The 13,197-nt window shown below is 36.4% G+C and overlaps 1 protein-coding gene across 2 annotated transcripts in view; it reads left to right on the forward strand.

Annotated features, from left to right (window-relative positions):
- DPP10 (dipeptidyl peptidase like 10) overlaps nucleotides 1-13,197 on the forward strand; it is a 555,091-nt gene that overhangs the window by 470,416 nt on the left and 71,478 nt on the right. For both annotated transcript variants that reach the window (XM_061349587.1, XM_061349585.1), the window contains exons 6-7: nucleotides 9,884-9,936; nucleotides 10,036-10,117. In XM_061349587.1, the coding sequence (XP_061205571.1) occupies nucleotides 9,884-9,936; nucleotides 10,036-10,117 (135 nt within the window). The remainder of the gene's footprint in view (nucleotides 1-9,883; nucleotides 9,937-10,035; nucleotides 10,118-13,197) is intronic.

The following is a 13,197-nucleotide window of genomic DNA, read 5'->3' on the forward strand; positions in this document are numbered from 1 at the left end:
ATTTTAAGATGTGTGAATGTACTCAATCCAAGTTTCCCATAAAGGACGACTGTTGTGCCGGATTTGGGTTCTACTGGAAGGACCCTGTAAAGAGATCAGACTGTTTAAATGATCAGGCAGTATTACTTAAATACATATTTTTCAAAGACAGATTTAGTATCCTCAGCTGCAGTGATGAGCAGCAAGAGCTCTCAGCAGCCTCATATTTTTATGGAGATAAAATTCTGGCTGTGTTAGAATTGATATCTTCTATTTCCCCTTAATGCTAGTCCAATCAAAGTACACATGAACATTGTGAAGCTGCCTGCAAATCAGGGAAAACCAAGTTTCTACTAATCCAGAAATAATCATCAAGTCTAAATTTAAATCATACAGTGAGCATACACTTAAGAATGATATGCATGTGCATGTGTATCAATATAAAAAATGTACGTTAGGCTTGAGGCTTAAGATTTACCAGTTTTGCTGTCATGTAGCAACGATTCCAGTGAAATCATACCTGGTTTTTAATGTTGAAAGTGAATAAGCCAGAAAAAAAATCATATAAGTTTTTGTTGTAAGTTATCTCATACAAGACTCAAGAAACTTATGTAATAGTATAGCTAATAGAATTTCAAATGACAGTGATATATGAGGCTTTCAGAAGTATCAATGCAGAAAATTCTTTTTTGAATAATTCACTCATCTGAAGTTGTTACATATTCAAAAATGATTGAGTTGCATATCCAAATATGGGGTGATCTATCTGAGCTGTTGATGTAGAAGAAAAAGAAGTTTCAGCAGTTATTCTGAACAGTGGTTTGTATCACATTACTGTTTGTTAGATGAACTGAGTTTAACTGACTGTGAATTAACAGTCTGCAGTGGATGTCTTTTTCTTGAGATAATTAATCTTATTGGGAAATTATATGTGGAACAGTTGAAGCTTTTGCAGATTTTCTAGTGGTGCTTTTGTGTTTAGGCTTCCATGACAGCTTTTTCTCTTATAGATAAATTACATGTCTAGAAATATCTTGCCTTTATATTTATTTTGATTTGGCAGCATATCGTTGTTACAGCTGGCAATATTTCATACCTCAAAGTATTAATGCTAACCATAAATTATTATCAATGATATGCAGTGGTTCTTATCAGTCATGACAAGTAATTGATGTTGATTGAAACAAATAAATATGATGCTTTGCAAAGTTAGAACCTTGTCATTTAACTTCAGTGCTCAAATGCATCCAGCTGTCTTAGATTAAGTCTTTGCAGTTAGATACAGAGCTTTCAGAAATTAGATAGTCCACCTATGAAGGCCAAATATTGCACAAAATTATATAGAGATTTAGACATCAATATTGTCAAAGTTTGCCTCTAGTTTTTCAATTCCACAATTGAGTAGAAACACTAGGATTCAAAGATATGTGGGAATTTGTCATCTCATTATTATAGACACTTTGGTTGGTCATTTATCTGAGTTTACTCTGAAATCCACTGAAGAACACATTGGGAATCTCTGTGTATGATATTTAAAATGAGAAGTCCCATAAGCTTTGTTTCTGATGTAGGAGGTCAGACAGTACTTTATTCAAGCACAGTGATCATAGCAGTCCTTCCTAGCTGTAGGAACTATGAATTAATGTATCATTAGCTTCAGTTTAAACTTAAGCTAAGATGAAAAGTTTTATTGGATTGTGGTGCAAATCTGCAATTCATGAAGGAGTTAAATTCTGTGCCTCTCTCTACCCCATATATAATCCATATTAAAGTAGTCACTAACTCATGTTGAATTCTTGCTTAATCTGGGACCAGGAAAATAACAGCCAACACTACACCTCCCAAGAGCAAGAAGTACATTACTAGAGCATGGTGTGAACCATTTTTAGTGTATACCTCTAAGTGAGTTGAACTTTGGTACCAGTACGCAGTCTGAGGTTTCACTGTATTTGTTGCTGTGGTATGAAACCAACAGAAATCCAATCTCTAACCAATATTATTTTCATAAATATGCAGTCAGTCCATATTGTGTGTTTTATTCAAACTCTTCATTTGTAGTGTTAGTGTTATATAGTAGATTTATATGTCTCTGGCTCAGAAGTTAACTCTGCAGAGGTCTTTCTTTAATGTTAAAACACTGAAGCAGCAAATTACCTGAAACCCAAACATGGCTGAGCCATATTTAGTTGTTTAATCCCCCTTAGAAGCAGTTCCTGTGCTGGAGAGCACAGAGTCTAGACAGGCAAGTGGGGAACTTTTGAAGTGAATGATAATAGAGTTAAAAAGAAAGATGGATTTAACCTGATAATGTTATTGATAACATTGACATTAATAATTTATTTAGCACTTAAATTGCAAAATAGATGGAAGATTCATCCAGCAGCTGTAATCATGCTGCAGCCTTTGGCAGTAGTCATGCTCCTGCTAATTTTATCTTATTAACTCCATCACACGTTTTGCTAACAATGGTGTCACAAATCTCACAATCTAAAGGGAAGAAAAGAATATAAACTTTCATTGTTTTGTGAAAGTTCTGGGTTAGCACATCAGATACTGATGCACTGCAGCCCTAGCAGTCATGTGTAAATCTCATGAAAAGGAAATAAGGAATAGAATGTTATGTGAATGTTGACCCTCATTTTTTGGGCAGCAGGAAGTTGCTGCTGGGAATTCTGATGGCATAAGGCAAAGACTAAGACTCATTTGCTTTCAGCAGACTAGCACAAAGGACAAAATTTGGCCACAAATAATTTGGTGTTCTCCAAATGTGTAGCAGAATAGAGTTTGTATATGACATTAATGACCTGCTCAAAGACTTTTCCCATTTTCATTACTGAAAGTTAGAATTTGTATAATTTTGTATAACTTGTATAGGCTGTGATTTTGTATAGAGAGTGAACTTGAATGTATAATAAGTCAACTTAGTAAAAATATGTAATACAGTTATTTTAGCTGCCGCATTTCATGCTAGCTAAAAATTAAGTAACAAAAGTCAGATTTCTGCCATACAGCAGGAAGTTATAGAGCCATCCAGCCTCCTTTCAGCCTTGATTTTTATGTTGTTACATTCTGTGTAGATACTAATTGCTGTTTGAAAATGCTGTGGCTGGATCAATGCAGTGATTGAGGAGCTGTGCCAAAGTCCTGTGTGTGAGCAATGTGGGTTCATGCACAACTAGCTCAGTGTTGCACTACATTGCACTCCCAGTTAACTGGGGTTTGATCACATGGCGTTAGATGGATTGTGTTCATCTGTGGGATAGACTTACCCAAAGTCAGCAACACAATCTCATTTTGTCTCCTGATCACTTGCTTTTGATGTGACTATGTTGCAAGCATAGTGCATTAATTTCAGTAATCCTTCAAAAAGTCTCAGCAACCATTCTGCGCATCTCTATTTCATTCTGTGTCATCATGTGAGAGTACTTTCTTGCATGAATGGTTGGTTACCTTTTAACTTGGCCTTGTAATCACTTTACTATGGCAAAGTCTTTTGCTTTGGTTTTGAGCATAAGCAGATTTTTCAGTAGTTCTTAATTCTGTTTAATTCAATTGTAGAAAAGAGGATGAAAGCTAAATTCTACTCATGTTGCTGTTCTTCAGACTGAGTACAACAGCCAGTAGTTCCTTTGTCTGGCACTCACCAAACAAGTTTAAAAACAGGCTGAATCATTTCACTAATGTATTATGAAAGATATTAAAAGTGAGAAGGGCCATAGGTGAATGAAAAAGTGAGCGTCCTTGGCAAGATGTCTTCCTGTTTATTTCCACCATTCAGTGTAACCTCTCCCTTGATTTCTTCGTTCACATGTGTTTTGTGATATAAAGTGTAACACAGGTTATTAAATAGGAAGGATCCATTTAGTTTTAGGTAGGCCTTTTTTTCAGCTGGGCTCAGGAATGTTTGTGTCTCAGGAAAATTGCTGTTACAGATTACAGATGTGATGGCCTGAAGAGAAAAGTAAGACAATATTTGTGGGAAGAGGTAGTATCTTTTATTAGACCAGTTGATGTAGCTGGAAAAAATAGAAAAACCTTTCAAGCACGCAAAACGTTTTCCGTGTCAGGTTCTCTAAGCTTTCAACTTCATAATAACTGACTCATGTCTATGAAGCAATAAAAGCAGCTTCCTTCCCTTTTTAGAAATAATACTGTCTGACTATCATCCAGTTTTGGACAAGCATCCAGTATTGCAGCAGTTAAAACTTTCCACAGCTAAGTTTGATTAGCACAGAATCATATAATGGTTTGGGTTGGAAAGGACCCTATGATAATATTGTTCCAACCACCCCTTGCTTTGTCTGCTGTGTCACGTGCTTTAATTCTAATTAAATCCTTTAATTCGTAGAAGAAGAATGTAATATTTTTTCATTCAGACTAGTAGTCTCTTAAAATACTAGATTTTGTTTTCCATGTGATCAGAAGTATAAATTAACACATAAAAGATCTGATATCTCACTGATGAAGTGTAGCAATCTCTAAGGTCATAAACTTTATCTGAGAAACTGTCCCTCTTTCCAAGTCAGTGTACGTGTTTTCAGATGAGTGTGATGGGCATGATGGCATAGACTGCAATTTTAGTTATTTTATGATAGGAGAATAGAAGGATATGGAAGAGGAAAATGGATGACCCGGTGAACTACAGACCAGTCAGTCTCACTTCTGTGCCTGGCAGAATCTTGGAGCAGATTCTCCTGGAAGGCATGCTAACGCACAGGGAAAACAACAAGGTGCTTGGTGACAGCTAGCATGGCTTCACTAACGGGAAATCCTGTCTGACCAATTTGGTGGCCTTCTCTAATGAGGCTGCGGAACTGATGGACAGGGGTAGAGCAGCTGATGTCATCTACCTGGACCTGTGCAAAGTGTTTGACACTGTCCCGTATTCATCCTTGTCTCTAACTTGGAGAGACATCAATTTGATAGATGGACCACTGGTAGGTAAAAAGCAGGCTGGATGGCTGCATGCAAAGAGTTGTGGTCAATGGCTCAATGTCCATCTGGAAACCAGTAACAGTGGTGTCCCTTGGAGATCGGTGTTGGGACCGATCTTGTTCAACATCTTTCTTGGTGACATGGACAGTGAGATTGAATGCACCCCTAGCAAGTTTGCCAATGACACCAAGCTGTGTAGTTCAGTTGATACGCTCGAGGGAAGGAATGCCATCCCGAAAGACCTTGACACGCTTGTGAGGTGGGCTGATGCCAACCTCATGAAGTTTAGCCATGGCAAATGCAAAGTCCTACACCCGTGTTGGAGCATCTCAGGCACAGCTACAGTTTGGGCAGAGAAGAGATTCAGAGCAGCCTTGTGGAAAAGTACTTGGAGATGTTGGACAACAAGAAACTGAACATGAACCAGCTTTGGTGTGCGCTCACAGGCCAGAAAGCCAAGTGTATCCTGGCCTGCATCAAAAGGAGCGTGACCAGCAGGTTGAACAAGGTGATCCTGCCCCTCTTCTCTGCTCTCATGAGACCTCACCTAGAGTATTGTGTGCAGTTCTGATGTCTTCAGCATAAAAAGGACATGGAACTGTTGGAACAAATCCAGAGGAGGGCCACGAGGATGATGAGGGGACTGGAGCACCTCCCGTCTGAAGACAGGCTGAGAAAGTTGGGGCTGTTCAGCCTGGAGAAGAGAAGGCTGAGTGGAGACCTCATAGCAGCCTTCCAGTATCTGAAGGGAGGCTATAAGGATGCTGGGGATGGACTCTTCATTAGGGACTAGAGTGACAGGACAAGGGGTAACAGGTTAAAATTTAAACAGGGGAAGTTTAGATTGGATATAAGGAAGAAGTTCTTTAAGGGTGGTGAGGCACTGGAATAGGTTTGCCAAGAAGCTGTGAATTCTCCATCCCTGGCAGTGTTCAAGGCCGGGTTGGACAGAGCCTTAGATAACATGGTTTAGTGTGAGGTGTCCCTGCCCATGGCAGGGGGATTTGAACTAGATGATCTTAAGGCCTTTCCAACCCTAACTATTCTATGTTTATATGATTCTGTGGTACTCTACTGCCTTTTTTTTTTTTTTTGTTATTATTATTAGCAGGAAGGGCATATATTTTAAATAGCCTCTATTATTTGCTAGGTATAATACAAATAAACAGATATCTGCCTTAGGGACATTGCATGTGAGATATATACCATTTTGCTGATAAACTTTGGAATAACTGAAAATATTACTGTAAATGCTAAAATTTTCAGTGTATTTCATATACTGACACTTTTTATCATTCTCGCTCAGACTGAGTTTTGTTATGCCCTGTGAGAAGTCTTTATTGAACTTGAAAGTAGAATTTACAGAGTTACAGCAGCACTGAGAACTGCAAAAATGAGTTCAGAGTATTTGTGTCAGCATGGGTAAAAATGAAAATATAGGACAGTCAGCAGTTCATTACTTTCCAAAAGGCTTTGCCAGCCAGGAGGCATCATTATTGCTCTAAGTAAGTAACATGTAAAATAATATAATTGGTTAATAATATAGGAATTTGATAAAGGATGCCTTGTGTATTTTGTGATTATATCTCTGTGAGGTTCTAATGCCATCATATCCCCTCTATTTCCCTGGAGCTGAGGGCCTTCATCCTGTTGAAAAACCAACTGCTTGTGAGGTTTTCTTGGCTGCTTTTTAGCACAAACATTGTTCTGCTGAGGGATGATTTCCAAATTACCCAGGACAGATGAATATTTCCTGGAGTATATGACAGAATTAGTGGAGTGTATTTGGTTATATATATAGGGCACATTGTTTTTCTGCATTTTGCTGGCCTATGCATCAAGTTCCATGATAGTATTTCATTTTAAGAAACCTTAGAAAGACAAAGACATTTCTTGAAAGGTAGAAAATAAAGAACATATAAAACCCAAAACACTATGTCATCAAAAAGTTCAGGTCATGATTGATAAATGTGGCGTTTTTTTATTGTTGACTGTTAGCTGAATAATACATTGTTATTTCAGTAAGTTTTGACTGGAACAATTTGTCTTGAAATACTTGTTTCACCTTTTTCTTTTAGGTTCTTAGGTGTTTTCATATACAAATGCAGCTAAATTTTACAGTGTTGAGCAGCATCACATGAAAGCTAGTCTTCAGTTTATAAATTGATAAAAGCCTGAATTCGGAAGAAATATGTTTCAAAACATTTCAGAATAGTAATGATACCACTTTGGATTTGAATGGCAAAGACAGTGATTGTAATGTTGGTCTCCTCTGCTTGTGAAGCTTTTTCAAAGACATTAATACTTTTAACACAAAGATACTAATACTTCTACATAAATATTTCAATAGCAATTTTACTGCAAAGCAAGAAGAGAGTTTCCATGTAAAATATGAATTATTCTTCTTGTTATGGCATATTTTGTATTAAAACCACAAAAAAATAGTTATTATTTTAGCATTTCATGTTGAAATATATTCTTTTATTTTTTTAATATTTCTTTTCTAAACAGCTATCAGCCCTCTACATGTTATCTGTAATATCCTTTTTCCTTTTCCTTGAAGGGTGAGACCCATTCCGCTTTGCTGTAACTGGCTATATGAGACAGATCTGGCAGGTGCCCTTCTGGATAACCTCTGTCAGTGTACACCCTGTGCAGGAACCACCATCATTTAACTATGTTCCCTTACTTTGTTATCTCTTACCTCTCCAGCAACATAAAACGTAGAAAGGAGGAGCTTTGAAGCCAGTGTTTTTTCTCATTGTCTTACCAGCAGTACTTGAGTAACTCTGTCTTGATACGTTCGCAATCACATTATTTACCAAGTTATTTTTTTCCCAGAAACCCCACAGATCTTTAAACATTATGGTGTGTAAGCAAGTGGTCTACTTCTGCTGTGTATATGATTAGATGTGTATGTACATATTGTATAGAGACATGATAGTAGATATGTTTATTGCAGTTATTTAGGGAAAACAGATCAAATTACTTGGAATGTTTTTTCTTGGTGTCTTTGTACCTCCTACAAGAATCCTAATGCTATTATAATTTATTTCTATTTCTGCCACAGTAATTTTCGAACCTTACATGGCCAAACATTTTATTATAACCTGTAACATAAGCCCTTAAGTTTGGTGCATTCTTATTAATACATCTGTGATTCTTCTTATTGAAGCAATACTTGATGTTAGTCATCATAGATGTTGGAAGTGATTCTTAAGGGAAATTTCATAAAAGGGACATTCAACAGTTGCACTAAGTACGGTTACTAATATTACAGATATTTGTAGGCTTCTTGCAGCATCACCCAGCAAGGATTTAGGACATGCGTGTTGGCCAGAAACTAATAATGGAAAGAGTCAGTGGAAGGATGTTTTAGATGGTTCTGTTACTGAATGATGTCCAGATACAATAATAACCTCTGAAACTCCTCTTGTGTGATAGCAGCAAATTCCAATGTCTCTGTTCATGCGTGATTCTCCTTTGTCTCTTCTCTGTGGAAGAGATAATAAAATATTCCTGGTGCAGATAACATAAACTGAAATGTTCCGAACATATATACCTATATGAGGGTTTAAGCTTTACAGCTGTATCTGTTTTCCATCTAACTGGAACTAGCCTGACAGTGCCTAGACATATGTCCTTCATGTGCCAGGCAGAGTTACTGTTACTTGATAGCCATGAAGCTACAGCAACTCTAGAGTGTGTCACCCTGTGTTTCTTTCTGTCAGTAGTTTCCATTAAAAAAAAAAAACAAAACGCTTCTGTTAGTTCGGTCATAATTAATTACCAATATCTTTTATATTCCAAGACCACAAATTAATTTAAATTCATAATAAAACTAATTAATATTATGGAATTATGCTATTTTCATAATGTGAGGCATAGTGATAAAGAAACAAGCTAGGTTAAAACCAATCATTCAAGCCTGGAAGACAGCAAAATGTCTATTATTCACTACCTGCATATAGACTGACATTTGACTGTAGAGAAAATGTGTAATAGTTTGATTTTATTTCAGCTTTTTGGTGTGGTGGTGCATCACATTATACACTGTACCATGCTGTTCGCCACCATGGATCTTCTGGGTCTGCTTATGTCAGGCCTTAATATTTTGCACTTAAATGGCAATTCTATTGAGTTCAGTTGACGTCAACATAATTTTCAGCAAATAAAGATGGCAGCATAAGACTGTTCATTAGATTTACTTTTCTTTCCCATCCATGAATCATGGGGTTTCTGAGACCAGAAATCTTTTGTGACTTCTGATGAATTAGGTTTACTGACAAATAGGGTTGTTTGGTTTTTTTTTACCAGAACTGTTGCATACGAAAAATCTCAAGTAAATTAAGAAAACCCAAACAAACCAACAACTTTCCCTGAATTTCAAAGAAAGTCTGTCAAAATCACACTGAAAGATGATTAAGGAAAACTACAACCAGCGGAGTCCAAGGAAGCACTCAGTTTGCTCTGTTCTGTGAGCTTTATCCCAGAAGAGCGTTCAGGCTATACGTAGCATGCAGTCAGAAAAATACCATATGACCTTGTATCTGTCTGCATTTCAAGTAAAATAACTGTGGTGCCTGTGCAGTCATTTTGACCATAACTTGATGAAGAAAGATGGGGAAAAGTGATTTATTTTCCTAATGTACATTACTGGAGTTTTCTTTTGGTTTTGTTCTGCTTTTTAAAACCCTTTTCTTAAACAGGAGCACAGATGTTTCTGACAGGAACATTTTCTGTGCAGTTGTACAGGTTAAGTATCTGGTTAACTTCATAGGTGAGTATGTGTGTCCCATACAACATTCAAACCCTGGTTCAAGTCTATTGGTTATAATTCAGTAAAATCTTTCAGTAGTAACGATACTGGTGATCACAGGGATTGAAAGACTGGCTATTGTAGTGGTAGTCTGTATATAATCCAGTATTTGTTTTTTTGTAATTCTTATGCTTTCTTTTTTTGTCACAGGTTTTTCATTATTCTTATACAGCTTCATATGTGATTTATAACATACACACAAGGTAGGTCATGTTACTTTTTCAATATGATGTCATTCTTGGTGGTTCTATACGTAAGATGATGCCAGTGTGTTCAAGTAAAAATGTGTACATTTTTTCAAGGGAAGTTTGGGAGTTAAACCCTCCAGAAGTAGAGGATTCAGTTTTGCAGTATGCAGCCTGGGGCATCCAAGGACAGCAGCTGGTAAGCACAGGCATTAAAAATGCTTTGGCTTAATAATGTATTTGCTCAAGACATATTGAAGTAATAAAAGCCTTAAAATATGTCTTGTTATATATTTCTGCATGATGCTAGTATGATCCTGTTACACCCTTTTGGGGATCTATTTATTTATTTTTATTAAAAATATGTAATCATGCTTTTCCAGTCTAATCCCAATAAGCAAATTGTACAATTGCTAAAGGAATAACATCATCTAAATATACACTCAACTAATTTTCATAATAACCATCTTGATGACTACTAGTATGAGAGAAGGAAAGTTGAAAGTGAAGGAATTTTTCAAACACAAGATCAGTGAAAAGTGTGGGTAAATGTAAAAGCTTGACATCCAAAAGTGGATGTGATGGATTCAATGAAAAGTGGTGTTTTTATTTCAGTATGAAAATCATTGCCAAGGCCAGTTGTGCTACATTGAACTCATAGTAATAAAACCAGAAATGCTATGCTTCATGTATTGTTTTGTACCAAATTTTTTGCCATTTGTTATGAGCATAAATCATCCATAAATCATCCAAGTATGATGACCACTCTCAGTATGAGCATAAAAAAAATTGTGGGATTCGAACAACAGTGGTTTTGAAATAACCTGGCTCGGCAGTCAAAGGCAAGAGACTTTAGGAAAGCTTCAGATATCTGAATAAGGCAGGTAATCCTTGTTACATTTTTCTAATAAGCTTATTAATGCTCACAGGCATGATCCAGAAGCCTCTTTGCACATCTGACTTGTTCATGCAGAGAACATGTTTAGAGAACGTACCCTGTTTATATCATTCGCCAAGATGGTGTGAACGTAAAAATGTTTCTGGTTAGAAGGTATTGCATTAGGCAGGTGAAGGCAGGAGGGAAAAAGTAATTGGAACATGCTTGTTGTGTTTTAATAATTAACTATATTATTTATTAATAATGAGAGTGTGGTGACAGGATTGACGGCAACAAATACAGGTTATTTACCAGGCGTTATTATGGAAGCTGCCAACCTATATAGGCTATAGCAGAAAGGTGATGCATTTACAAAATTGAACAGAATTTAAAAATAATTTAAATAAAATGTCAGTTCAAAAGATTTCTGTGCTCTGATTCTTATTAGTAATCTAAAGTACAATTACATGCAAGTGCATTTTTTGTTTTCCTGAGATATATCTTAAGAACAGCTACAGACTTACCAATCATAACCTTCAGAAAAATAATAAATCAGAATAATGCTATCTTTATCTTGCCTAGATTATAATTCTGGAACTATGTATGAATACCTTCAGATGTGGGCACAGGTGGACTCCTATTAAGTTTCAGAACTTGAAAAAAATAGGTAGTTGTTTTAGTTACAAACTGACTCATCCGAAATGTTTGCATAATTAATGCCTTGGTGAAGGTAACATTACTCATCTTTGTTAATGTTCCTAGTAAAGTTAATGCCATGCTTTAAAAATATCTACTCTACTGTTTTATGGTGCCATATGGTCTGCAGAATTAGGAAATAATAACTTTGATTAAAAATCTTCTGTACACTCTAAATGATACCAAGTATTGCCATATAGATATACACCTGCAATGACAGTATACTGAAGGTCACTTTGATAAGAATTGCCAATGAGAAGGATGTCCTTATGAAGCTGTTTATGTGACAAAAGAAGTTTTCTAAAGTGACAGAAGTGCCTTGACACACTACCTCCCACTTCAGCAGCAAGCCAAAACTGTAGAAGCATGAATGAGTAAAAGCTGTTGTGAATAATGGTTGTTGCCACTGTCCAAAGGAACAGCTGCCTCCAGCAGAAACAAGACAGTAGAGATCATTCCAGCAGAACAGGTTCAGTAGAGAAAAGATGTCTTGTCCATGAAAAAAAGGAAATAGTAATTACTTACTCTAAGCAAAAAAAAGCAGTGGAACAATTGCTCCAAACAAGGTGATCGTAGTCTATTTATTACAATTTAAGAATAAGTGGAGAACAAATTGTATACAAAGATTTCATCTAGAAAGACCCATGACACATACCCCGTGGCCATCAAATTAAAAAATTACATGCAGATCTCTAAAATGAGGAGGAATAAGACCCTTCCAGGTGCAGTGGAGAGGAGAATAGCAATACTACAGACATGACTGGTTAGCAAAAATAGCACAACATGTAAACTGCAAGGCACAGGTATGTCTGGCTAGCCAAAGATCCTAACCTTACATTGCAATTGTTTGGAAGGCCCTGGATTACATTCAAGTGATAGGGGATAACACATGCACTTGCATCAACTATTTTCAATAAATGAGGTATAGTGTAAAATGTTTCCAATCCTTAGTTCTGCAGAAGACCTAATAACAATGTAGCCTACACAGGAATCTTAATTTGAGTTCTTCAAATGAAGGATAATTGTCAAGGGTTCCAAAGAGATAATATAAGAAGATGAAAAGAAAAAAAACCCTGAAATAAAGTGTTTGAGCAGGAAAATATGTATCAAGCTGGGAACTTCTTATTGCACAGAGGGAATATGGCTGCAGTGAAATCAAGCATACAGTAATTCTTTACATCCTTGTGAAAATCATATATCAGTGTAAGTTATCTACTGTTATGAATAATTTCTAGGGCTTTTTTCTGGGACAGAAAGCCACATGTGGCTAGTGAAGAACAACAGAATTACATTTATTTCAGACACCACGTGACTGGGCCATAATACCATTGTTTTGAAGCTATCATACTGGTGGCAAGTTATTTCAGTTTCTTGCTATTTACCTAGAGTAGAGAATTTTGTAAAGATTAAGTGAAAAGCTCAGAGAAACATCTGCTGTTTGAGTCATGGCATTTTGGTGGTGAAATAGAAAATTTTGCCGTTGGGGGAAGAAACTTTTATCTAATGAATTAATGTATTTTAAGGTCACAAAGCTGTTATTTTTGAGAACTGTTTTCAAGGTCGCACTCTTTTAAATTGCTGTCTTTTAACTGTGTTAGAACTGTGTCAGATCTAAAATACCATTTCTGTGTGTCTTGGTATGTTAGGGAACTGTTTATGTATTTGCTAAATATTTCTCATATTTGATTTACATTTTAAAAGAGATT

This window comes from Neopsephotus bourkii, unplaced genomic scaffold, assembly GCF_033783945.1.
Source record: "Neopsephotus bourkii isolate Nb327-2 ecotype Australia unplaced genomic scaffold, CSIRO-AGI_Nbou_v1 NB_450, whole genome shotgun sequence".
NCBI lineage: Eukaryota > Metazoa > Chordata > Aves > Psittaciformes > Psittacidae > Neopsephotus > Neopsephotus bourkii.